Source organism: Peromyscus eremicus, chromosome 8b, assembly GCF_949786415.1.
Source record: "Peromyscus eremicus chromosome 8b, PerEre_H2_v1, whole genome shotgun sequence".
In the NCBI taxonomy this organism is placed as follows: Eukaryota; Metazoa; Chordata; class Mammalia; order Rodentia; family Cricetidae; genus Peromyscus; species Peromyscus eremicus.
This window is the reverse complement of record NC_081424.1, coordinates 47,973,671-48,000,605: the sequence shown is the minus strand read 5'-3', so window position 1 is coordinate 48,000,605 and position 26,935 is coordinate 47,973,671. Positions and strand designations below refer to the sequence as shown.

Sequence of the window (26,935 nt, the reverse complement as noted above, 5' to 3'; positions counted from 1 at the left end):
GACAATCGCTTCCAGATTTCTCCTGCACGGCCGGGCCAGAGAACTGGTTTACCAGCACATGAGTGCATCACTCCACATGGTGCAGAAGGACACTGGAGAAGGAAGAGGCACCAAGAAGAGATTTTCAGTGAGTTTTTCTTTAATGCCTTTAAAATGTAAGGAATTTAAAAAGTAAATATGGTACAAAAAAGCTTCAAAGAAGCTGGGGTTTATTATACCATTCTATACTTTTCTGTGCTTTGGAAATACAGGTCAAGGGGTCCCTAACCCACATATTCGGGACCAAAATTGTTTTTTTGGAGTTTGGAATATCTGCATAGACAGAGTGCCTTCCTTATCTTGGAGATGGGACCCAAGTTTAAACACAGAATTCTGTTGTTTCATCTACAAGATGATACATACAGCTTGAAGGTAATTGTGTACAGTTTTCAGTGGGTCTGTGTTACGGCTGTGACACATGACTTGAGGTCAGATGTGGAACTTTCAACTTGTGCCCATGTTCAAAAGGTTTCCAATTTGGAGTGTTTTGGATTTACAGGTTTAGATTTGCTCCAGCTGTATGTCTTAGAAAATAAAACCCATTCAGCTGAATTTTTCAGGTGAATATAACCTCCACCTTTGATTTGGGAGACTTAAATCTTACCTAGTTGGACACAATATTGTAACACTATGTTGAAAAAATCCGGGATTAACCAACAGAATTTCAGAGTCTATTACTTAGAGCTCTGTCATGATTCCCCAGACAGTTGCATCTTGGAAATCAATTGGAATATCATTAAAGATGCATGAGCAGTGACATAAAAGGTCACACCGATGTCCTTACTTACCCAACTATAACCACCGCAGGGTCATTTAAATTATAAATTTAGATTCTAGATATAAGAAGACAGAAATCCAAGCAAATGGGGACAGAACAAAGGAGGTGATTCTACTCTATGTAGCTGAGCATGGGAGTGAACTCCTGCAGCCCCAGCACTCTGGAGGCCACCATATGAAGACTGTGAGTCTGAGGACAGCCTGGCCTACATAGTGAGGCCCGGTCTCAAACAAACAAACAAACAAACAAACAAACAAACAAACAAGCAAGTAAACAACTCACCAACTCACAGAACTCAGATAATTCAACAGCCAAGTTAAACAACAGGTATTTTTCAAAACAGAGGAAGATACTAGAAATGAACAAAAGCAGTATCCTGAGCGGCCCAGGCTTGTGCTACACCTGGGAGCTACTTCCCGGTCTCAAAGGCTGATTCCTCACATGAAATGAGTGTGTCTTACTGCACTCTCTCCATCTCGCAGAGATGCTAAGAGGATTAAGGTACTGTAAGAACAGTGAATATACAAATGGGATCGCCACAGCCATTGGCATGTACACAATGGGTTGCCATGACCTCACCCATGCCTTGTATGGACATCATCAGCAGGGCATCCCTTCACTCTGACCCAGGTGTATTTTAGACAGGATGGCTTTCAGGGTCAATGAACACCCAACAGAAAAGAAAGGAGAATGGATTCAAGAATAGAAAGGCCTTCCTAATTCTTCAGCTTTTGCAGACTAGGCCTCACTGCTGAGACCTTACTTGCTAACTCACCTTTTTCTTTCTTTAGACAAGGAGACACACGAACATTTAAATCCCAAGGAGTGAAAAATCCCTCCCGAGGTTAGCCAAAGCTCTCTGTACTTCATAAAGGGCTTGAAGAGCCAGGTTCTGCTATGCAAGGGGGCACATGGCTGAGTGAGCCCTGATGACGTATTTGAAGGGATGATGCCTCTAAAGCTGTCTGGCCTCTGACACAAAGGAACTACTCCCCAAGTACTTGTCATCATTAGTTTACAGCCAAACCACAGAAGAGCTAAGGCAGGGACCTCTCAGCATCCAGCATCTTTCTGGGTCACAATGGCATTAGCGGGCTCTGGAAAGTGATGCTATCCCGGGACTCATGGGATTGCCAAATAGGGGCCTGCAATAAAACCACCACATCACTGGTGAGCATGTGTGGCTTCTGCAGTTTTTGATGTGTTTCTCATGGTCTTACTGCCGGGCTGATTTATCCAGATAGTGTTTCTCTATGGTGGCTCCACATTTTAAATACCTGAAGATCATTTAGAAAATTCTGATGCTGTGGCCCCATCCAAGACCAATGAGTCAATTTCTGAAAGTAGGGCCTTGATACTGCTTTAAAAAAATAATGCTTTTATTTATTTATTTTTTTTGAGAATTTCATACAGTATATTTTGATCAGATTTCCCCCCTTCCCCAACTCCTCCCGAGTCCCTGTCACCTCCCTACCCACCCAACTTCATCCTCTTTTTCTCTTTTAAATACAACAACATCAACAACAACAGACCACAAGCCCTGGGGAGTCTGGTTTGTGTTGGTTGACTGCTCCTGAGCACTGGGTCCACCCAGGAATGTGGCTGATATACCCAGTGTCGCGCCATTGAAGAAAACTGATTTTCCTTCTCCCAGCAACGACCAGTTTCAACTAGCTTCTGGGTTAGGGCTGGGACATCATGCCCACTTCCCTTACATGCTGGGATTTTGTCTGACTTTAGCTTGTGCAGGTCCAGTGCATGCGGTCACAGTCTCTGTGAGTTCAGACCTACGTCAGCCCCTCTGTGTCCGCAAAATGTCCTTCCTTTGGAGTCACCCGCCACCTCTTGTTCTCACAGTCCTTCTGTCCCTGGTTAAATTCCTGAGCCTTTAAAGGAGGAGGCCATGTAGGCCAGCTGTTCCTTGTTCTTTTGTTTTGAGACACGGTGTTGTGGAGTCCAGGTTGACCTTGAACTCTCTATGTGGCTGAGGATGACATTCCACTTCTGATCCTCCTGCCTCCACAGGTGAGCCCAGCACCCCTGGTTTTATTTGGTGTTGAGAACAAAACCTAAGGCTTCAGGCATGCTCGGCAAGCGATCCACCAACTCTATACCCTAATTGTGTTTTGGAAGGAGAATTTCCCGGGTGCTTCTGTGGGTGGCCCAGGAGGAGAAGCATGGGCTCAGAAGACCCCAAGTGGTTCTCAGAGTCAGATCAAGCAAGTGAAACCCTGATGCAGCCTTGGTGTTTTCTATGAGCTGGACTATTAGCAATGTAGAAATCTGCCTCCTACAAGCCATGCTGGTGCTAAATGTCAGGGATCCAAAAAGACACAGGAGACGCAGATCCTGCCTCTGGGGACCTCATTTTCACGGCCCCAATAAGCAATTCATAATGTTCTTACAGGAGAGCAACCTTGTGTGTATTGACTTACCTATTAAAGTGGTAGATATCCTGTATGTTTCCAAAAAGAGCAGCCCTATCTTCGGTCCCCAGGGGAAGTTTTGTCTGGTCCCGGATGCATGCGAGGTAATCCTGTGAAGTCAATGAGAAGGATGCCTTAGGACTCCTGATCTTTTCTAAGACATTTTTAATATGCAAGATGAATCATTGGCATCTATTTCAAATAATTATGATACTAATGTGCTCATTACCTCTACCACAGAGTATGGACAGATGTTCTCTCATTAATGAGTATAATACTTACCCATTAAAGAGCATGTGGTAGTACCAAGGAGAAAGAACGTGGCCTACATTAAAGTACCCCGCCCCCCATCTCCCCAATCCATCAGAGCTTCTTGCTATGGATGCTGGTCCTGGTTAGTGATAAAGTCAAAGTTTGGGCAGGGTATTTCCTATGCCCTTGAATGATTTATTTGATTAAGAATCCAGGGGTCTCAGGGTATAGCTCAGGTGGAAAGTGCTTTTTGTGCAAGCATGAGGATCTGAGTTCAAGCCCTGGAACCAACACGAAAAAGCCCATGACGTAACACAGGCTTGTAAGCCCAGTCCTGGGGAGGTGAAGACAGGTGGATCCCTGGAGTTTGTTCATTGGCTAGCCAGCCTAGTTGAATTATCCAGCCCCAGGCCAGTGAGGACCCTGTCTCAAAAACCAAAGCAGACAGAACTTGAAGAACAATACCCCAGGTAGATCTCTGGATTTCACATGTGCCGGTCATACACATTTGAAATCCACAGAGTGGAAAAATCAGAAATAAAAATTCAGAGTGTGATAGAGTTGTTTAAGATAAACCTTTAAAGTATAAAGGTATCAGATACTTATATACAGAACCAGATCCATGCCAATATGGGAAAAGTTTAAAAAATAAGGACATTTCTCACTTTTGTTAAGTGTGTTAAATTACATGGATGAACCATGGGAATGGAAATAACTTTATATGTCTAACACTGAAACAGCTCTTAAATACATCCCACATCAGTCAGACCCACAGAGGGTTAAAACCAACACAGCCCAGACGCTGTTTGGATTGCCGAGAGGGGGAAACTGCTTTCTGCTCCTTGTGTGCTCCAGAGTTCATAACTCAGCATTCCTCTCTCCCACCATTGCTGAAGAATGGACTCAGTAGGAAGCAAGGAGAGAATTAAAAAAAAAAAAAGTGGAAGCAGCTGAAATAACGTAAAATAAAAAAAAAAAATCAATACAGTCCCCTCCCCAGGACTGTACATTATAGCTCCATTTCCTTCTAAGTCCAAGATGTGATCTGCAAGCATTGGGGGGCAGGTGTGCTACAGCATTGGTGGGAGGGGACGTGTGCAAAATAACAGGGACCACAGAGCACAGCTGCCCACTGCATCCCATTTTCCAGCAGGCCACAGGGTGGTGCGCAGAAGAACCCGCTGAAGGAGAAGCTGGGGTATCCTAGGCCTTTTCCTAAGCCACACTAACTTGTTTTGTTCCTTCTGTAAACAGCAAAGGCATTGTCGTTCGCTTCCTAAAGTAACACAGGTCACTGTCTACACCAAATACGCTTTCATTCTGGTCCCTTTCTGCCTAAAAGTATTGCCATACATGACTTTTATTATCTTTTTAAGCAAGCTTTGTTGGTAATTGCTTTTTTCGCCCCCTCATTCCTTCCTCCTCCTTCTCCCCTCCTCCCTTCCTGGAAGCGAACATCTCGTAAGAAAGCAGGCTCACAAGATTTCAGTGTAGTTGGCTGGCACCCCCTCCGCACCCCCCCCCCCCCCACAAGCTAAGCTTATTATCACTTTCATGAGAGGGACAATGATAAGGAAGTTATGTCTGTGCAGGGGAGTTAATGTCCAGCCAAGAGCAGCTACGCATGACAGAATTGAAGCAATAGTACATTTAGAACAACATGTACAATCTGCTCTTCATCAAAAAAAAAACCAAAAAACACTCACTGAGAACTAGTGAGACGTGTCAGTAGGTAAAGGAGCTTGTTATCAATCTGACGATGGCCTGACTACCACGCCCCCCACCCCCACCCCGAACCCACATGGCGGAAGGACAGAACCAACTCCCACTAGTTGTCCTCAGAACTCCACACACAAGCCATGGCATGCACTCTTCCCCAAAGAGATGCCAAATAAAACAAATTAGTAGTTTATTAAATTACACATGGCATATAAAAATGGTCTAATACTCAACTTCATCAATGCTTCTTTTTGATAATAGCTTAGCATGTCATTAGACACTTAAAGAACTTTATTATTTTTATTTTTATATTTGTGTGTGTGTGTGTGTGTGTGTGTGTGTGTGTGTGTATGTGTGTGTTGTACGTAGTCCACACAAGCGCAGGTGCCCAAGGAAGCCAGATGTGTCTGATCCCCCTAGAGCTGGAGTTACAGGCAGTTGTGAGCTGCTCAACATGGGTGCTAGGAACTAATCTTGGGTCCCCTGGAAGAGTAGCAAGTGGTCTTAACCACTAAGCCACCATCCCAGACCCAAATGAGACATTTTCAAGGAATATTTTGCATGTAAAATTAAGGAAATTAAACTAGAGACCCTGGACCACACCAACACATCAAGCTGGAAGGTACAACTGGGATGGTGATCAGATGCCAGATTCACACGATTGGCTACAGCAGGCTGTGAAGGAAAAATGCAGTAAAAATCCTTGAAGAATTTCATCTGGGGTTGGAGACAAAGCCCATGGCTCCCTTTCAACAAATCTCTAATGGAAAGTACTTTGAAACTCTGAGAGTTCATGGCAGAGACCCTATCTTTTAGAAGCTGCTTGCTTTTCCGACACTGTCGAGAAAATAGGCCATTAGGGGTCCACATTTTTGTAGGTCATTCTAGATGACAGATCAAAGTTGTATGGCCACAACTTGTCCCCACTCTGAACATAATTAAGTCTTAAAGAGGGGACGTTAACCCCGGACCAGTTACTGGAAACTAGTGTAGCATGTGCTGCCCTGGCAGCTGTAATCATCAGAAGCCAAAATGAGAGGCTGGAAGCTCGGCCTAATAACAGTTCACTCTGTGCTCAATGACAGAGCGAGGGCATCCGTGAACTCCACCAGAGCCCATCACACTGCTCATTAGTTTCATTGGCTTCATGTCAGGACCTATGGCTATCATAGGGCTCTCAACCAACCCATAGAAGATGTCGGCACTGGAAGGAATTCTTGGCCATGAAGGAATTCACTCTGCCTTGGGGGCAGGAAGAAACAGACAGAGACACTCAAAAAGATGACTTGTTAGCGCTCAGTTTCCCTTTTGAGATGTAAAAATCTGCTTTAAAGTATCTAGTTTTTAAGTAGTTTATGTCCTTAAGATCTCCTTCATCGAACAGTTTGTACATGACCGCTCTCCTCCAGCTTCTTATTTGAAAATACCTCCTTATTTGAAAATATCAAAATAGAGTCTAGCTGGGTCCCTGTCCAGGTGTGGGAGTGGGTAGGAGGCAGTTTGCAAACTGTTTCTGACCCACAATGACGTAAGGACAGAACCTGAAGAAGCATGTTGACACCTTCATATGAATCTGACGATCTGTTAGCTTATTAATAAATCTGTTTCTACAACTGGCATGTCTTTTTAAACTTTTAAATTATTTTTAAAAAGTTTACTGTTTTTTTTTTTTTTTCCTGTGCATGAGTGCTTTGCCTGCATGCATGTCTATGCACCACACGCAGGCCTGGTGCCCTAGAAGGTCAGGAGAGTGCATCTGATCTTCCATGGACCTGTTGTTACAGGTAGTTGTGAGGTGACACATGGGTACCAGGAATGAAACTCAATCTCTGGCAGAGCAGCCAGTGCTCTTAAGCACGGAGCCACCCCTTCAGCTCCACAACTGACAAATCTTATATTTCCCTGTTTAATTATTTTACAAATGCAATATTTGGTGACGAAAGCTATAACGCAGCACACACACACACACACACACACACACACACACACACACACAAAACAGTTGGAGAAATCCTGGTCTAGAATAACCATGCTGCAAAGACACACAAAGAATGTTATAGAGAGTTCTATAGAAATCGCTGGGACAATTTCTACAAGGTGCTTGAAGAAATTTAGCCAATGGCTCCTCTAACTTGTCTCTTCCTTGAGATCATGTTTTAAAATGTTACAACCCACTTAGTACTTACTAGAGATCAAACACTATGAGGAAAAGATAGTTATTTACATGAAAGGTACCTAGAGTGCCTCTCAATATTTTAGATCCATTTTCTCCTGTACTCTCTTCAGCTTGGAGATAATCCCACTGTGGAAAGGAAACTGGAAACTTCTTTCCTGATCCTCTTGTTTATACATCAACTCCTACACAGTGGATTTCTGTGGCACTTTTTGGTCCAGCTCCTCCTGTTAGCACTTTGCATCCTGTTCATTAGATAGAGCTCTTACCATTTTCCTTTTTCTTGATGGTGGTGATGCTGTTCTTTATTCGGGAGAAAGCATCTTCTCCATTTCCCAGAAGCCATCACTGGCCACCACCTGGTACTGTGTTGGGATGCCAGTGAAACCAGAGTGACTCATATTTGTATACTGATTTACAGTGTTAAAGCACACTCAACTCCACTCATCCAGTCCTTCCGGCTGCTCTTTCTGGGGGCATTGAGTGGGTGCCAAGTTCTGTTTTACAAGCTAGGAGTTTAAAAATGGAATCATATGGATCCTTCCCTTCAAGGAGCTCCCTCCCTGGCAAGCTGAAAATGTGTCAACAGACAGGTCCTGTACAGTTCTGGCTAAACAACTGATAAGTGTCCAGTAGAGAAGGATGCCCATATTTAGTACAGAAGGGAATCACATGCAGAAGTGGTCAGTTCCAGGAAGGGATAATAACCCTTGGCAGGAGAGAAGACCTTTTAAAGAGTCACTACTGCTACCAGACTACTGAAAAAGAATGGACACCAAAGAATCAAATTTTGGTGGACTTCCACACTAGGGAGAAGAGAAAGGCTGAAGCCTTGGTGCCAGCCAGAGGAGGAACTTGCCTCCCAGGAGGCAATCACCTGAAAGCTGAATCAATGATGGGCAGAGACATACCTTGAGCAGGATTACTTAGTTATATATACCTGTTGCCCTCCATGCTCCCTGGTGGACTAGAGTCATTGGACCCCTTTATTTCTTCTTCCCAATGTCTTCACTTTGAATAAGCCTAGTTTCTCAGCTTTTCACCATGACTTGTTGTAGGCAGAGTTTCTCTGTCCCACCAGACAGCTATGTCATGCCAGCCAGCTCCCCAAATAACCACACAGAGACTTATTATCAATTATAAATGCTCAGCCAATAGCTTAGGCTTGTTGCTAACTAGTTCTTACATTTTAAGTTAACCCATATTTCTTATCTATATTCTACCACATGTCAGTACCCTTTTTCAGCACAGCATATTCATCTTCTGCCTCCTTTGCCTCTGGCTGGTGACCCTGTGACTCTGCCCTTCTTCTTCCCAGCTTCCTTTCTGTTTGACTCTCCCAGCTAACCACTTCCTGTCCAGCTATTGGCCAGTCAGCTCTTTTGTTAAATCAATCAGAAGGCACCTTGGCAAGTCACATCTTCACAATGTACAAAAAGATTATTCCATAATAACTTGTTTCTTTAATTGGCATACTTGGGACAGATAGCTGAATCTAGTTTATTAGGGTTTCCAGGGCCTAGGATATTATCCTAAAAACTTCAATAGCAGGAAGAGAGGCTTCATAAAGGAGGTGGGTAACCAAGTCCCTGAGGATGAGTAGGGATTGGAATACAGAGAAAAGAAGAGAGAGACTACAATATATAGGCAGTTAGAAATGAGGCTAAGGGTAATAAAACCAGGTCCTTGAGGGGAAGTAACAGGGGCTGACCACAGGTGGGAAGGATGCTCAGAGTTGAGTTTAATTACAGAGAGCAAGACTTGTGGAGCCCACTAGTCCTGGAAGGTGGGGCACTGGAGTAATGGGAAGATCCTGAATGCTCTCCCCTCCTGTGCAGATGGTGACATTACAGGGATCAGTAACTGAGGAGACCACAGAGGATGGATACATGCTTCATGGCTGACTTTGGACCCCATTTCCTGTTTCCTTGGTAACACTAGAAAGATAAACACCAGCTTTGCCATTTTTCAAGCCTATTGGTCAAAATAGTGAAATAAATACCTCTAGCTTTGGGAGGAGACAAGACGTTCTCATCTACTTCAAAGATGAGACATTACATATTATTGTCTCCTTTAAGAGTTAATCTAGCTGAGCCTGATAGTCACCTGGCCAAAAACTAGTCCTCAGAAAGACCAGTTTGCCTAAAGCCATGCTAAGAAGATGGGAGGAATAATTAGTCCTTTAATGAGGATATATATATATATATATATATATATATATATATATATATATATGGAAAGATATTATAAGGGTATATATGAATATATATGAGGATGTATGTATGTACGTACATATCTATCTATCATCTTTCTATCTATCTATCTATCTATCTATCTATCTATCTATCTATCTATCTATCTATATTACATCAATATCAACATCAGGCCACAATACGAAGTCTGGCCCCTTTCTGACTCCTAACTTAGAAAAGTGTAACTTTCCCCTTTCCCTTTCTCCTGTTTCTTTTCCTTTTGGATGCTTGCAGAAGTCTAAGCATGCTTTCCCAGCTTCTCTGGGATCCCCCACTTGTCCTCTGAAGCTCCCACTGCCCTCTGCCTGACACACACATCTGGCTTCTGCCATGCAGCTGCCTGCTGACTTCCATGGCTTACCACGCTGGCTTAACTCAGGCGGCATGACTCTCTTCCTCTTCTCTGTCTCCTTTTCCCTGGCAGCTGCTCAGATTTACAGCTTGCCTGCTCTGTTTTTCTCCCAAACTCTCATACAATTGTCCTGGAGCTTTCTTCCACATCTACTTCTAAGCTCTTTTATTAACAACGCTAAGGATCCAAAAGCGGGAACCCCAAGTCCCCTAGCAACAGTGGCAGCCACCAGAGGATTCAATGAGATTGAAGAGCACTCCAGCATCAGTGCTCAAAATCCAACCACAGGGAGGCTGCTTAGACCGGAGCAGCCACACCAGGGAGCACAGAGCATGGCCTGAACCTGAAAGGGGTTGACAGCAGGGACATTTAGCAGTGAGAAAGGTTGGGGAGGGGAGTGAGTCCAATGAGAGGCATGGTTTGAGCGACTGGTCTACTCATGGCTGGTTTCAGGATGAGGAAGTCTGGGGTTCCCTCTATCTTTCCTCATTTTGTCACTGAGGAGGAACGTGCAGTTCTACCAGCTCCCCACGGGACACTTGACTGTCCACTGAGGGAGCAGGTGGGTTGACGGGCACTGAGTACACAGGACCCTTGTTTGCCTCTTTTCTTGGGCCACAGCAGGGAGGCAGCTGGGCTAGGGTCCTAGGCAACTGCTATCTTCTATCTTTCCTTTTCACTTTGCCCTAAGTGGGGGGCCTACAGAAGCCAAGAGGGGCAGTTAGAGGCTTTTCCGACAGGCTGGGGACTTCCCAAACCAAGATGGAATAGTCGCTGACATCTCCGAGGATCTGTGGTGAAGTGAGACAAGGCCTATCTTTGACCTACCACATGTAGACAGTAGGGCCTTGCATGCCTAGGACTTGTACTCTGCTCCTATCAGGGTCCAAGCTCTGAATAGGGCATCTATTTTGTAACCACCGTCCTCTGCACAGAATGCCCGGGGTTGGCTATGCCTCATAAGACTGGCTTAGAATCACAGGTCTATGACTGAATCCCCACATAGTCACCTTCGATCTCTATCCAAGGGAACTGAACAAAGGTAGCATTAGTCTAGGGTAAAGATAACACAGCAGCCCTGGACACTCCAAGGTTGTGATAACTGAAGGACATCTCTTGGAATCCCCAGGACAGGAGTGACCTGTGAGCAGTTGGCTAAGAGAGCTCTGGCCCATCTGTGAAGATTCAGGGTCCGTCTTAGGGACTGTCAACAGAAAGCTGGAGCTAACACTTATCCTGTGTTTCAGGGTCAGAGCCCACACAAGTGACTGCTTACGAGAAAGTGATTTCAGGGGGTCTCAGGGCCAGCACCCTCCAATCTCAGTAGACCAGCAGCCTGCACTAGCAGGAGGGAGCCGCTCAGGAGTCCTCTGTCTTAGGAGGAGCATCGGGCAGCTTCTGCAAATGGAGGCTAAGTAAGGAGTATCAGAGATGCAAGACTTTGGGTACTTCAGAATGCAGGGTCCACCCAGACGGGCGGAGATCAGGCCTGGAGTGAAGGGGAGGGGATTCCCTGGACTGCAAGAGTCCTGAAGCACGAACCTGCCATGATGCCCCTTACCTCTCCCAGAAACAATCTCAGGGAAGTTGGATGGGAATGAATGTCTAGCTCCGTGCCATGCTAGAAGGAGCTATTGACCATTTGGAAGAGGGGTAATAGAGTAGTGGAAGAGCTGAGATGTTTGCTGGAGAAGAAGGGGGTGTGGGAGCAGGAGGGAGGGTGGGTGGAGACTGATCTGTCCTCCTGTCACCTGTCCATCTGTCACTTGTGCATCCATGGACAGGCTATTGACACAGGAGGAAGCAGGAAACGGGAGGCCTGGAATGTAAGATTCCATCCAATAACGTTATTATAACGTATTGAGTAAATGTTGGAGGCGCATGCTCTCTATGCATTAGGTCCTGATGTAGGGGGAGGAAAACATTCAGGAAAGATGATAATGCAATCCCTGTCCCTGTAGGTACTCACCCCCTCACACACAAGACAAAAAAGGGGAAAAACAATTAAAATGTAAGTTGCAGTATGATCGTTTGAGTGGGATAAGCATAATTCACAAAGTCCTCTGAGAGTAGTGAAGAATCTATTTTCAAAGTACATAAACTTTTAATCCTCCCCCCGCCCCCAAATAAGCCACTGAACAATGTTACAGTGGAAATCCTCGCTGTGGTTAGCAGATGATGTCTAAGAAGTCTAATATGCTGGCCCATCTCTGTCCATCTTTCTCTATCCAATGCTTAGTTGGGAGAAAGACACTGTCAAAGGAATGGGAGCTGAGGGTCTCAGCTGCTCTCTAAGCAAAAGCTGGCACCATGGAGATGATACTGTCTCAAGTCTATGGCACAAAGCCTACGCTTCCACTGAGACCAGAGTGAGGAGTGCCATGGGCATGGAACACAGCAGAGATCTTTCTGTATCTCTGAAGGGAGGAGAGGGGAGAAGAAGGAGGAGGAGGAGGAGAAGGAGAAGGAGAAGAAGAAGAAGGAGAAGAAAGAAAGAAAGAAAGAAAGAAAGAAAGAAAGAAAGGAAGGAAGGAAGGAAGAAAGGAAAGGGAAGGAAGGAAGGGAAGGAAGGAAGGAAAGGAAGGAAGGAAGGAAAGAAAGAAAGAAAGAAAGAAAGGAAGGAAGGAAGGAAGGAAGGAAGGAAAGGAAGGAAGGAAGGAAAGAAAGAAAGAAAGAAAGAAAGAAAGGAAGGAAGGAAGGAAGGAAAGAAAGGAAGAGAGGGAGAAAAAGAAGCAGAAGAGAAAGAGGGGGAAAGAAAGTAAACAAAATGAGGGATAGAAAGAGGAGACAAGAAGAAGGACAGGGTGGGTGGGGGAGCACACACCCAACATTAGAGTTAGAGACAGCTCCTTGGCTGACATGAGGTCAGGTCTCATTTCAGGTTTCCTAATCTATCACATGGAGGCTGGTCCTATTGACAATATGGGGACATCTGTTAAGGACTCGGAGATGTTTTGATAAAAGAGTAATAAACCCGGAGGTTTCAGCCTCATTTACTTTCTATAGCATTTTCAATACATGAAACCAGTGAAAAATGCCAGGAATGGCCCTCTAGTCAAGCTGTGACAAATGATGCTGTGCTTGCTCAGGGCTCTCTATTGTCTCCCTCCCTCCCTCTGAACAGGGTTGCTAGGATTTCTTCACAGGGAGGACACAAGACACTAGGCCTGCTGGAATGGGGAGTGGGGAGGTGGGGGGCAGGCTGGCAGCTCTCCCCAGAAAGAGAGCTCGGGGAAGGAGGAGGGAGCATGGATTTTATTAAAGACAGAACCATTGGGTAGAAAGATAAGTACTACAGCTAGGAAAGTTTGGACTGGCTTTCTCCTAAAGCTTTTAAGCAGAACAGAGTCCACAGAGCAGAGGCTTATAAAAATGGATTCAATTGTTCATTTCTTTGTGCAGTTTTTGAGACATGGTTTTGTTAATTGCTCAGGGTGGCATGGAACTTGTGATTTTCTCACCTCAGCTTCTCTAGTAGCTTGTATTACAGACACAATGTGCTGCTGCTGATTCTGCCTAATATGTTAGGAGTTCTTAGCGCTCAGGGTGGCTATCTTTTCCTACACCTCTCATGACCATTGTAGACATCACTGGAGCACTGGCCAGTCTAGCAGAGTCCATGAACCCTACATCCAGTAAGATACCCTGTCTCAAAAAAATGAGGTGAAGAGTGATAGGGGAAGACATTGATGCTGATCTCTGGTCTCTACACACATGGGCAAACACATTACTCTCCTTTCTACATTCACAAATATGAACATGTAAACATCCCTACCCTAAAATGTGCTGAAAGTTTTCAAAGGACATCGACCACATTCTCACGTAGAAGCTTTTGTTAAAATAAGGGTGGACACATGGCGCCTTGAAGAAATGCTGTTGAGGAGCCAACTACCTTTTCCTCCTTAACCCACAACTTTCTATTCCTTTAATCATATCAATATTTCTAGCTACCAATAAGTGAACAAAACAAAACAGGGAAGCATTTCTGAGGCAGTCTATATGCATTTGGTTAGAGTTTAATATGACATTAAAAACCCTTCAACATGGCTACTGAAGTGGCTACTTGAATCCTCTAGAGAAAGGCACAGGCCCCGGCTCCCCGTGGGCATTGACCAGATCGGGGTAAGAATAAATGTGTAGGAGGCTGTTGTTTGGGACATGCTTCCAACCCTAGTTACCTGTAGACTAGACCAGAGTGGAGTCATTTCTGCTGAGCACCCGCTTCCAAAAAACCAAGAGATCCCTAGCATGCACGATACAAACTAGCCTCCTTTTATTTTAAACCCATGAAGATAGTAACTTTGAAACAACCTGCCTTTGTTCTGTTTCTGCTTTGCTCAGTCCCTTTTTTGTCTATAAAACCTCATCAGCTTGGCTCATCAGCACACGCATCCCATTTTATAGAATAAGGTGGTGCCTGGTTCTCTAAGTCCAAGTCAAAACCAATTAAGAGCCTCAAAACAATTTTGTTGTATTTTGCTTTTTGACATAGGCAAGCAGGGAGGCTAAGTAACTGCTTTCTTGTGATTCATCCTTTTCTTGTTTGTTTTGTTTTTGAGTCAGGGTTTCTTCACGTAGCCCTGGCTGTCCTGGAACTCGATTTGTAGACATTTGTAGACCAGGATGGCCTCTGCCTCCTGAGTGCTGGGATTAAAGGTGTGCACCACCACCGCCTGGCCTGATTCATCCTTCCTCTGTCTGTCTTTCTTTTTCTCTATCTCTTCTTTTTCTTTCTTTGTTACCTAGTTGACTTTACATAGCATTTTTTTTTAAAAACTTGCTTTTGACTTTCCCAGTACCAAACTAGGTAAGAAAGCAGGCAGATGCAATTAGAAAAGGCTACATCCTCAAAGGAGAAAATGTGGACGCCCAAGGACATATTAGACTTTTGAGATATGTTGGAAATAATTTTAAATACTTGAAAATAAGAAGCCAATTCATCTCAATCATAGGCAGTGGTACTATTTGAATCATGGTACTTAGGAAAAATTAAATAAATCCCAAAGGGATTTTTTTTTTAATTTTGGAAAAATTAGACATTGGTAAAATAAGAGTACATTAGAAGATAATTAGAATTTTAGGTTCCCTTCATGGCTATTCATTATCATCACCATCATTATTCTCAGATGTACTGCTAGGTAGCAACTCTCTACTTCATATACACTGTCTCATTTAGTCTGTACCACGCCCTAAGCCATTATTGATTCCCTTTCTTTGGAAGCGTAGAAAATTTCCATCACTTTTCCAGGGTCAGTCAGGGAATAAACTATGAAGTCATGTGTACACCGGGATCCACTGGCCAGCCAAGCATGGAAACCCTGCATCCCATGTCACAGGCTTTATTGTTTCACATGTATCTTTAAACAAGAGGGATGTTTGCTACTGGTTTATTCTAGGGGTTAAGTGTAGTTTTTGTTAGGAATCTATCAAACACAACCACCCTTACCACTACAGACTGCATCTGACTTCCTGCCACTCCCATTTACACACTTAACTCTTCGTTGTTAGATGTTCATACACACTCACTCCTGGTACGATTTTCATCAGCTGATCTCTACCGTATCTGCTCCCCCCGTCTAACGTTCAGACTCTACTGTGTCTTCAGACCTGCTCATGCATAGATAGGTTTCCTTCCTTCTCATGAACATCTGCTCTTCACTCCTTCAGGACATACAGCCGTTTCTGCCCACCACGTACAGTTTCAATACTGTGCTAATTTTCAAGTGAAGAAAAAAAAAAAAAAAAAAAAAACAAAAACGAAACAACAAAACCAGAAACAAAAATCCAGTTCCATGATAAGAGCCTGAAAACTCTGTGTTTTGAGGCTGGAGGGTTAGGCGTTCCATCTTGAAAGAAGACCCAGAGATACCCACAGTGAAGACAGAAAGGACACCCCTTTTGACCAGCCCAGCCATGGTCAAAAGGAGATGATGCCATACTGAAGTGGACAGGTATACATGGGGGCTCAGGACCAGCATGCAAAAGCGTTCTGTCACTGTGCATTGGTGTGTGTTCCACTGTGTCACATAGGAGCATGGAGGCGCTGTAAACATCTCAGAGTAACACAGGTCATAGACACACATTCTCACATGTTCTTTCAATGGTGCTCCAACTCCCTCCATGAGTTCTGTGCTTCCCTTTACTACATGGGTGGCTTAAAAGCTTCACTAGTCAGAAAAATGACTAGTGATTTCAGAAGTCAAAACACTTCCAGGTCACAAATCCAATAACGGCCTACAGCCTACTCAGGAATGAATTCTAGGAATTTTGAAATAAAAAGACCAAGTAATGGCCCATTCACACATTTGCCCAGCACCCACAGGTCCTGGGTTCCATCCTCAGCAGCACACATATACGTTACCAATTATCATATGCTTAACTTGTACTAGGCAGTGATGAATCCTGTCAGTGACTTGATAAATTAGAGCGCCTCCCCAACTAGTCTATGAGGCCTGTAACAGCAATGTAGTTAATTCTCCTAGCGTGTGTTCTCAGGGGTCATCCAAGAGAAGAAACAACTTTAAAGACAAAGCCTCTTGCTACGCTGAATTTCTTGGAACTCTGACCCTGATGCAAAATAAGGTTTCAAATGGCCACCAAGGTAGGGGCTACCTGGATAGAATTATCTAGAAGACGAAAAAGGTGGAAGAGGCTAGCTCAGCTTTCCATTTACTGAGTCACACAGATGGGTAACAGGGCTCTTTATGCTGTGTCTTCCCAACAATTACAGGACCATCTCCTACCATAGACGGTTGGTAGCAAGCACTTCACTACCATTGTTGACACTGGTGGTAGGGGAGAGTAAGGGAGCAGAGCTTATTATACATTTTTTTTAAAATTTTATTTTATTTTATTTTATTTTTTTTCGAGACAGGGTTTCTCTGTGTAGTTTTGTGCCTCTCCTGGAACTCGCTTTGTAGACCATGCTGGCCTTGAACTCACAGAGATCTGCCTGCCTCTGCCTCTTGAGTGCTGGGATTAAAGGCGTGCAAATAGAGTTTGTTTGAGTTTGAACCAAAAGTGGCTCTGATCTTCCCCACTCCTCAGTGTTTTTTGAGGAGGAAACCGAGAGCCAGAAGGCCATACTGGAGCTACTGCCACCAGCCAGTGTGTGCAGAGCCCCTGGAACCAGACACCTAGCATTGGGCTATGGTGGTCAGTCATGGAAGGCTTGGCTTTGTATGGTTCCCACTAAAAAGCTAAAGCAATGGAGTCTTGAAAAGAGGTCAGTAATCAGCATCCTCCAGGACTCAGAAGGGATGACTGGCAGGCTGGTGTGCTAGCATCATATTGTGCCCGGGACCCACAAGGAGTGAGACCTTCCATGATGAACCCAGCCTCTGGCCTCAAGTGCCACACTCTGTCCTCACATAAATCTGCTGTCTTGCAAAAGATGTGTTCGGAAAGCACACAGTCTACTTTTGTTCGGATCACAAAATAAGAGCTGGGTATATAGCTCAGTGGCAGAGCATTTGCCCAGCACCCACAAGGTCCTGGGTTCAATCCTCAGCAGTGGAAACAAACAACCAGTTGCTGCTGTAGCTGTCCATATAAGTTCTCAAAATATCACCTAGGAAAACCTTGTCCTGTGAGTGTATCCACTCTCCAATCTCACCATCTCTGTCTCTGCCATACAGTCTCTTAAATTCTGAGTAACAAATCCTGAGTAACCTGTAGGCAAGTATGTGGGCCCTTTTCTTTTTTTCTTTTTCTCTTTCTTTCTTTCTTTCTTTCTTTTTTTCTTTCTTTCTTTCTTTCTTTCTTTCTTTCTTTCTTTCTCTCTCTCTCTCTCTCTCTCTCCTTTCTTTCTTTCTTTCTTTCTTTCTTTCTTTCTTTCTTTCTTTCTTTCTTTCTTTCTTTCTTTCTTTCTTTCTTTTAATTAATAATTGACGTGGGAAGGCCCAGCCCACTATGGGCAGTACCACCACTGGACAGGTATTCCCCGGAGCTACAAGAAAGGTGAATGTGAGCTGGAGGAACAAGCCGGTAAGCACGGTCTTCCATGCTCTCTGCTCCAGTTTTTGCCTCCAGCTTCCTGCTTGCATCCCTGACTTTTGTTACTGTTGTTTCTGGTGTTTATCACAGCAATAGGAAGAAGCAAACTAAAACACCTAGCTCACTCATCCCTCGAGATTCTTCCATGCTTCTTCTTAACCCCGTGCCTCAGTGCATTGGGTGCTCTCCTGGTTGGTTATATTAGTAATTCCCGGATATTCTTCATGTGAGCTCGCAAGTCTCTCTGGAGCTCTTGCTCTCCCATAGAATGTTGAGAGCAAGGGTGGGAACGGGGAACAATATGAGTCTCGGCAGTGTGAGGATCCGCTACCAGGGTAAAGGGAGCCAGAATGGCAAGGGTTAAAGGAGGCCCTGCCACTCTCTGGCAGCGGCAGGAGCTGCGTAGGATTTCAACCCAGCTCAACATTCCTCCTGCGTTCCCTCCTTTGTCACAAGGGACAATTCTTACAACCCCATCTCTGAAAGGTGACAAAGGCTCTCAGCCCTGCTTCTCCTTTTTAACCCTTCCCCCACACAGGCTGAGCTCCTGCCTCCCTGCAAGAAAAGAAATGCTTTTCTAATCAAAAGTAGATTAACTCCACCCTTTGCAACACCATTGTCCGGGCCTTACACAGACCCCAGGGGGAGTGATTTATCCCCTGCTCTGTGCAAAACGGAACAAAAGGGGCCCTGGGCTCGGCAGCTCGGCATGTATTGTGGGCTAGCTCGCTGCTGCTGCCAAGGCCTTCCTCTCCTCCCACTTACAGATCGCCAGTAGCTTGGGTGCAAGCACAAAGCCAAAACTTGCTCCAAAACAGAAGAGACACTCGTAGCTTTTCTTGTCTCAGCAAGAGAAAGATTTTTTTTTTAAACCTCGGAGCAAGCTTCATTAATTTCCCGATTAAAATACACGTAGTTTTATTTTCACGATAAATGGCTATTTGAAGTTAGTTTCATAAAGATTAATATTATTAACCCAAGCACTTTGTGGTAATGGCTCCAATTCCACACCAACCCCTGTGATGCAGAAGGCCTAATCTACAACAACAGGGTAGTGATTGTGTGTGTTAATTAAAAATAACAAAGGGAAATATTTTAAAGGATAAAGAATGGCCTCTCCCAACACACACACACACACACACACACACACACACACACACACTCACTCACACACACACATTCACACACACTTCTGAAGGCAGCTTATGGAAAAAACTTAGTCCGCATCATCCATTCTCCATTCTTTGTGACCCCCTTTTGAATGGGGTTCTTTATAGATCAGTCTGATAAAGCAAACAGCCTCTACAACAAGCACTGGGCTTTATTTCTTATTGGTGATGCCCACAGCTTCGCACTGTGTGTCCATCCCTGCCAGAGCCCCTTCTCCCTTCCTTATAGGGATTTATTTTCCTTTTTATGAGATGCCATTTCAATTTTGGTGCTGGATAAGTGCATGAAAATATATTTGATCTCCAAGATCCCACCTCTGGACAGAGAACTACAGGCAGCTTATGACTGCTGAGAGAGGAAGAATTGGTCTTGCCCAGCAATGATGAATCCCCTGACCGGTTATCTAACACAAAGCTATCAGCTCTGAAACCATAGACACATGAATGGCAAAAATGGACTCAGCAGGTTGTACTTACATATTTGTCTGTCTGTATATATGTATGTATGCTCCGAGATTAGAGCGGGATGTTGGGTGACTTCCTCGATCACTCTTACCATCATCAGTCACTGAACTGGAAGCTTGTGCCTTCAGCTCTCCTGGCTGGATACAGAGCCCTTAGGATCTGCCTGTCTCCATTTCCCAATGTTAGGGTTACAGGCACATGCAGGCATGCCTGGCTTTTCCTTCCTTCCTTCCTTCCTTCCTTCCTTCCTTCCTTCCTTCCTTCCTTCCTTCCTTCCTTCCTCCCTCCCTCTTCTCCCTCCCTCCCTCTCCTCTCTTCCTCCTTCCCTCCCTTCCAGTGTGGGTTCTGGTAATTCAGACTCAGTTCCTCATGCTTGCCGACCAGACACTTGTACCCATGGAGCCATCTCAGCCCCTGGAATTACTGTTTATCTGGTCCAGAGTTTCTGGCTGGGATGGTAACCAAGTTCTGGAAATGGACAATAGTGACGGTGACACAATGCTGTAAGTGTGTTTACTGCTGGCATCCGGGGATACAACGTTCAATTGTGTCTACTTTTACTACCACCAAAAAAAAATATTTTAAAAGTTAATTAAAGAGCCTTATTTTATTTGTGAAAGGTAAGCATCAGACAACATATTTCAGATTGCTGCGGCCATCACAATATGTCCACTTCTTGCCAGTGAGATCTATCAGAAAGGGGGCTGGATTGATGGCAGTAGTTACAAGCTTTTACTGTTCTTGCAGAGGGCCTGGGCTTAGTTCCCAGCACCCACATGGTGGTTCCCAACCACCCATAACCACCCAGTTTCAGGGGAGCTGACATACTGGTTTGACCTCTTTGGGCACCAGGCACATATGCATGTGGTATACACACACACACACACAATAAAAACACTCATACACATAAAATAAAATAGGTAACTCTTTAAAAAATAACACTTCACTTTTGTCTGGACTTTAATTCACTAACAAAATTCATCAGTGTGACTGAGATGATTTTGCACCCATTCCATAGAGTCTTACTTGAGTCATTTGAGGAAGTCTTTCCCCTGGCTTGCTGGTGCTGGCACATCCACCTCAGCCCTCTGCTCGCCTTAGGCTATGAAACCAAGTAATTAAGCTTATTTTAGACACGTAGGGTAAATAGGCTCTCAGTGACAGCCTGGGCCTCTTGGGTAAAGACACAGGGTTTACTGTCTAGTGTTTGAAATATCTATTTTGGCAGCTCAAAAGACACATTTGTGTCTGGGCTGCATTCTTGAGAGCTGAGGCTGGTGGGGATGCGATTGCCAGTCATCTGTAGATTGGGGCTTTCTGAATTAGTCTCATTTATAGAGGGAGAAACTGACATCAGACTGGCCATTTGTTTCTGGACACACAGCTGATTGTCACATGAGCCCATAGTCCAGACCAGGAGCTTTGTCCATTAAATCAACCCCAGTTCGACTTGGCCCAAATTAAAACTCTGAAGGAAAAAAATCATTCCACTATGAAAACCTTTTGATATGTTAGAATGAATTCCAGTTACATGTAGGTATGGAAGGTATACTCAAAAGTACAACAAGCTATATGTATCTTGCAATGAAAAGATACTTTTACTTTATTTTTAATTAGGGAGGTGTGCCTGTGCGTGTGCATGTGAGTGCATGTTCTCTGGGAGGCCAGGAGTGAACGTTGGATCTGTTGGAGGTGTAGTTATAGGCAGGTATAAGCTGCCTGATGTGGGTGCTAGGAACCAAACTTGAGGCCTCTGGGAGAGCAGTATGTGCTCTTAACCACTGAGCCATTTCCTTAGCCTGTATAACACTATCTTTCCAAAGTACAAATTTAAGGGTCAGTGAGATGGCTTGGGGTAAAAGCACTGCCCCCAAGCCTGATCCCTGGCACCCACATGACGAAGACAAAACTGCTTCCTGTAAGTTGTCTTATAACCTCTATACATGTCACCTCTCCCCATACATACACGTACAAAGTTAAGATAAATTTCTCTTTCCTTCTTTCTTTCTTTCTTTCTTTCTTTCTTTCTTTCTTTCTTTCTTTCTTTCTTTCTTTCTTTCTTTCTTTCTTTCTTTCTCTCTCTCTCTCTCTCTCTCTCTCTCTCTCTCTCTCTCTCTCTCTCCCTCCCTCCCTCCCTCCCTCCCTCCCTCCCTCCCTCCCTCCCCCCTCTCTCCCTCCCCCCCCTCTTTCTTTCTTTTCGAGACAGGGTTTCTCTGTATCCTTGGCTGTCCTAGAACTCGCTCTGTAGACCAGGCTGGCCTCAAACTCATAGAGAGCCTCCTGCCTCTGCCTCTCAAGTGCTGGGATTAAAGGCGTGCACCACCACTGTCTGGTCAAGATAATTTTCTTAACTAAAACTTTGATATAGATATACAGGTCTGCCAATAGTATAACACTTTATAATCTACCAGAAATGATTGGCTTTGTACAAGAGTTAATTGCATGAATAATCATTTAATGGGGAATAATGACGCTCCCTAAAATGTTGATTGTTTTCTTAGCACTATGTAAGCATTGTACACAAAGGATTCCATCTTCTTAGTCTCATTTTTTTCAGGTGAACCTGGGGCTCTCATTGGAAAAGGGCAAAGCGAAGGTCCAGATTCAGTTCTGGCTGCTTTGAAAGTCCGTACTTCCATCAATTCGTTACATCCCATGAGGACGAGAGGATGATTTATGTTGCTTTTAAAAGTTACTGTTTGCTTTATAACAAGAAACACAACAAAAATCTCCTGAGGACCATGGACCCCTCTGTCAAATGGCTGTTGGAATACGAGGAGCAGCGAGGAAAACTTTCCTCAGCCCCACAAATTCGATCTCATCACTTAGGGTGCAGTGCAGGGCTGGCCAGCAGCTGGGATGTTCCCATGATCTCCCCAGCAGCCTCTGCTCTAGAAAAGGCCTGCTTAGGTTTCTGTTGTGCCTCCAAACCAGATTTCTCAAGTGATAGCTTTTAATTGCTCAAATAATAGCCCCTTTGAACGTGTTTACGAGGGCTTGCTTACTATCCCAGGCACAAATCTACCTGATGACCGTTAATTGTCTGCCTCTCATGAGGGGTCATTAGGATGTTTGATTAATTCCTATTTTTGGAGTAGGAATTTTCTCTAAGTGGAAGAATACAAAGTCAGCTTTGAACACTCCGGATGGTTTGAATATGGGTCCCTTTACATAGCCTATTAGCAGCCTGCTTGTCCTTATTTTCTTTTAAATAGGACTTGGCAGGCAGTTCCCACCCCAGAATAGAGGTGTGTAAAACAGGCCTCCAGAGGGACCAACTGGCTTGCCAGTGACCACACATGGACAAACCCAGGAAGACCTGTTCCTGCAGGAGAGGGAAAGGTGGCTTTTCACCCCAAAAGTGACCTGTACTAGAATTACTGGGGGAAGGGTAAGTTGTAGATTGCTTTTGCCTTATCCTGAAATGAAAGTGACCCTAAATGTTGCAGATTCCTCTATCTTCCTCTCTGGATTTGCTCACCAAAGGCAGACAAAGCCACAAACTCTTTCCTTAAACCCCCCCCCCCCCACCACCACCACCATGCTCTACATTTTCTTTGTTAATGCCTGAGGCATAGAGGACTGACCAACAAAAGTGGCTTGCTTCTAGGAAACTTCATTTCACCAGCTTTTGTGAGGACTCACCTTAACTGACATCTGTGAGGCATTTAGTAAAAACGCCTCTAGCTTATTTTCTTCCACTTGTTTCTAAGTGGCTCTGCTTCGCCGTACCTCCCCCACCATGGTGGACTGATACCTCTGAACACCGTGAGCCAGAATAAGCAACTCCTCTCTTTAACCTGTCCTTAGTAATTTGGGTCACCACGTACAAAAGCAACACAGTTGTTTTTATTTATATTTCAACATTGAAAAAAACAAACAAACCAATTTTAGCAGTTCTACTCAAGACGCTGAGTAGAATGCCACCACTGGCTTTAAGTGGCAAAATAATCTTCGCAGAGAGGAGAAACTGAAAACAATGAGAAGAGCTAATACTAAAGTGGGGTACAGCTGGTGAGTTGTAAACAGGCAAAGCTGCTCATGGGCTGTGCTATCTCCTTTGGGGACACACCTAGCATACATGTCTCTGCCTCCCTTAGAGTCTAGTGAGAGCATACGACAAGGTCCTCCTTCCCACACTGGCTGGCTGTGGGTGGAAAGAGGGACACTCATAGTGACTCTGTGTTTCTAGGGGTGTTTGGCTGTGAGAGTGAGGCAGGGCGGGGATACGGGGTCAGACAGTAGCATAGACAACAACAGCAACAATGAAAAAAGCCAAGAACACATTCACGTCGATTCTCCGTGCAGTACATTCTATGAAAAACACTGCTGAAAAAATATCTTCTGCACAAGCAGGGGATTATCAGATCTGCTTCTAAAGGACCATAAATCTCAAATGATTTTAAGAAAGCCCCCATGCACTCACTATGAGAGTCCTTAGAAGACAAAATGAAAAGATGCGTCCACACCAAAGTGCTCAGACACCACATTAAGCAATGTTGATGAAATTATGCCAAGTACTGTAGTGCAAATTCTTTATTAAATCCACCCACAGAATAGGCCTTCACTGAAAAAATACCCCTGCCAGGTCCTACAGTCTAGGAGGGAACACATTTTCCCCTCAGGATTAAAAAGGTTTCCATCCAGATGAGCCCCATTAAAAAGTGTCAGCATGATAAATGCTATTTAAGTTAAAGGGGGGGTTATACAAAGAGGACCTGAGCATATGACAATAGAACCTGTGATAACCTTTCTGGTCAGCCTTCGAGCTCAGTACATAGCCTTTCTCCTTTGGTAGCTGTGATCCAAAAAATTCCCACACAGCCATTTGATTGGTAGAGACACACACTGCCATTTCCACACCCAACAATTCTGCCTTCCCCAAGATCACCAGGGAAGCTGAGCCTTGTTAGAAACTGTCTCCAGATTCTACAACACTCTGTTGTCCTCAAGGGCAGCGTGTCCTAGAACAAAGACTGGCTCAGATTCCATTTGTCCCAGTCACAGATGCCTCGAAAGGCTCAGAGCAGAGCATCTGGGTAGAGCCTGCCTCACAAGCTCCCCAGGCCTGGCCTTGGTTTTCCTCTTTCATTCTGTACAAACCAGAGAGAAGTGCCATTGTCCTTCTGACAAATGTGATACTCCCAACACCCTACTCTAAGTTACAGCACCAGGCAGAAGAGCTTTCCATGAATCTCCTGTCAGTAAGGCATGGAGACCACTCTTCACTCTTTACCTGTCCTGACACTGGACACTCAAGAAATGACTACGAGCAGAGGTTGACACTTGAGTCCTTGTGCAGCCAAAGCCTTTATTCTACTTTATTCTGTTTTCCTTCCTTCCTTCCTTCCTTCCTTCCTTCCTTCCTTCCTTCCTTCCTTCCTCCCTCCCTCCCTTCCTTCCCTCCAAACTCACTATGTTGCCAAGGAGGATCTTGAACTTTGAATCCCCTTGCTGCCACCTCTCAAGTGCTAGGATTCCAGGCATGGGTAACCACATCTGCTTTTATGCAGTGATGCGGCTTGAAGCCGGGGCTTCGTGCATGCTACACGTGCACTCTACCCCTGAGTTACAGCTACCAAGCAATGCTGAGTACTTCCAATGAAGGTGCTCTTAAGCTTTGACTGTTTAGAGATACCAGCATCATTCATTTTACTGTGACATTATTTACAGTAGCCAAGAGAGGAAACCAGTCCATATTCTCATCAGCAGACATAAGGATAAAGGAAATGCATCATATATACACAAGAATAATAAAATGATGTCACCTGCAGGAAAATGGACTGAACTAGAAGTCATCATGCTAAGTGAAATAGCCAGATCCAGAAAGATAAATACCACATTTTCTTTTATATGCAAAATCAATTTCTCTCTTTCTTCCCCCTCCCCCTTCCCCCCTGCCCCCACAGGCATACACACATGTGGAACTAGAAGAGGGACTATTTGGGGGAGAAATGGGGACGAGGGAGGGTAATGGGGAACAAATATGACCAAAGAAGATGATTATACAAGCATGAAAATATCATGATGAAACCCATTAATGTATATGCTAAATAGCATATTTTATATGTAGGCTCACTATATGTAGACCTCTATGTAGGTCTTGGGGATTGAACTGGGGTTGTTGGACCCATCTCACTGGCCCTTACAAACAATATTTCAAGGCTTTGACTGTTAAAATTTTGGACATTAAGGCTGTAACACTCACTTCTTAGCTTTTTTTTTTAAAACATACTTTATAAAGGTACTTGAAAAGCATTTTAAGTCTCTGGTATATGATAGGGGGAAAAGGTTCATGTTATATTTATTTTATCCACCCCCCCCCACTAAACATACATGTCTTTTTACATCCTCAGAGATGACCTAATTTGTTACCTCAGAGTTCAAAGATGCCATTTGTAGTGGGGATGTGAATTCTGATTACACAGCATTATATAACATTCTGAACCATTTTAAAATTCACTAAAAGGGTAAAAGAGGCTGTGAGCTCTGAGATCCAATCTCATGGGGCTCTCTAAGTCTCTTTTATAGATCATTTTGAAAGATTAAAAGAATCCTCCCTTGCCCAGTCAGTCAAAGATCCATTAAACATGAAAGAGACCCTCTGGCTATGGATCCCATCTCACCACAAAGTGGATGGGTGGCTATTTCCTTTCCACTTGTTTTAACGTTTATTACCTCACTTCATTGGTGAACGATGAAATATAGGAACCATATATAAAGATGGGAAGAGCTGCCCCATTGCTCCCTTGGGTATGGTGACGGACAAAATCATATCTGCCCTTTTCCAAATGTTAATGATAAAAATGACTAAGGTGTTGAAGGGAAAGGAACAGTGGATGAGACAGAGCCACTCTGGTAGGTGGGACAGGAGTCCAGAGATTAAGGGAGTGAGTAAAAATCCCAGGAGTAAATAGTAGTAGAGACGAGAAAATCAGCACGTACAGTCAAATGACATCTACATGTCATTACTGAATCCCTGTCTGCTAAGAGAAAGAAAAATATGATCTCTGTATTTTGGATTAGTTTAATACAATGCCTCTGCACATGGGAAAGAAGGTATTTTATTCGTCCATATAACTGGCATGTGGAACCCGACTACCCAGGTTATAGGGTTCTCTTCTTTGAAATCAGCTAGCTGGGACAATCAAACTGCATTCTGTGGACGTCTCTTAAATCAGCACCTGTATCAATAACGTTCACAAAATCTGCCTGTTCATAAATCCTAATGACAAAATCTCAACTTGAGCCATGGAGGTTCTGTTCATATAGGATACAGCTAAAACGTACCCTTTCCAGAAAAATCCATTCAACT

At 44.2% G+C, this 26,935-nt stretch overlaps 1 protein-coding gene across 1 annotated transcript in view; it reads right to left on the bottom strand.

Annotated features, from left to right (window-relative positions):
- Plekhg1 (pleckstrin homology and RhoGEF domain containing G1) overlaps positions 1-26,935 on the bottom strand; it is an 86,563-nt gene that overhangs the window by 48,439 nt on the left and 11,189 nt on the right. Inside the window, exon 3 of the mRNA XM_059272780.1 lies at positions 3,253-3,353. Within this exon, the coding sequence (XP_059128763.1) occupies positions 3,253-3,353 (101 nt within the window). The remainder of the gene's footprint in view (positions 1-3,252; positions 3,354-26,935) is intronic.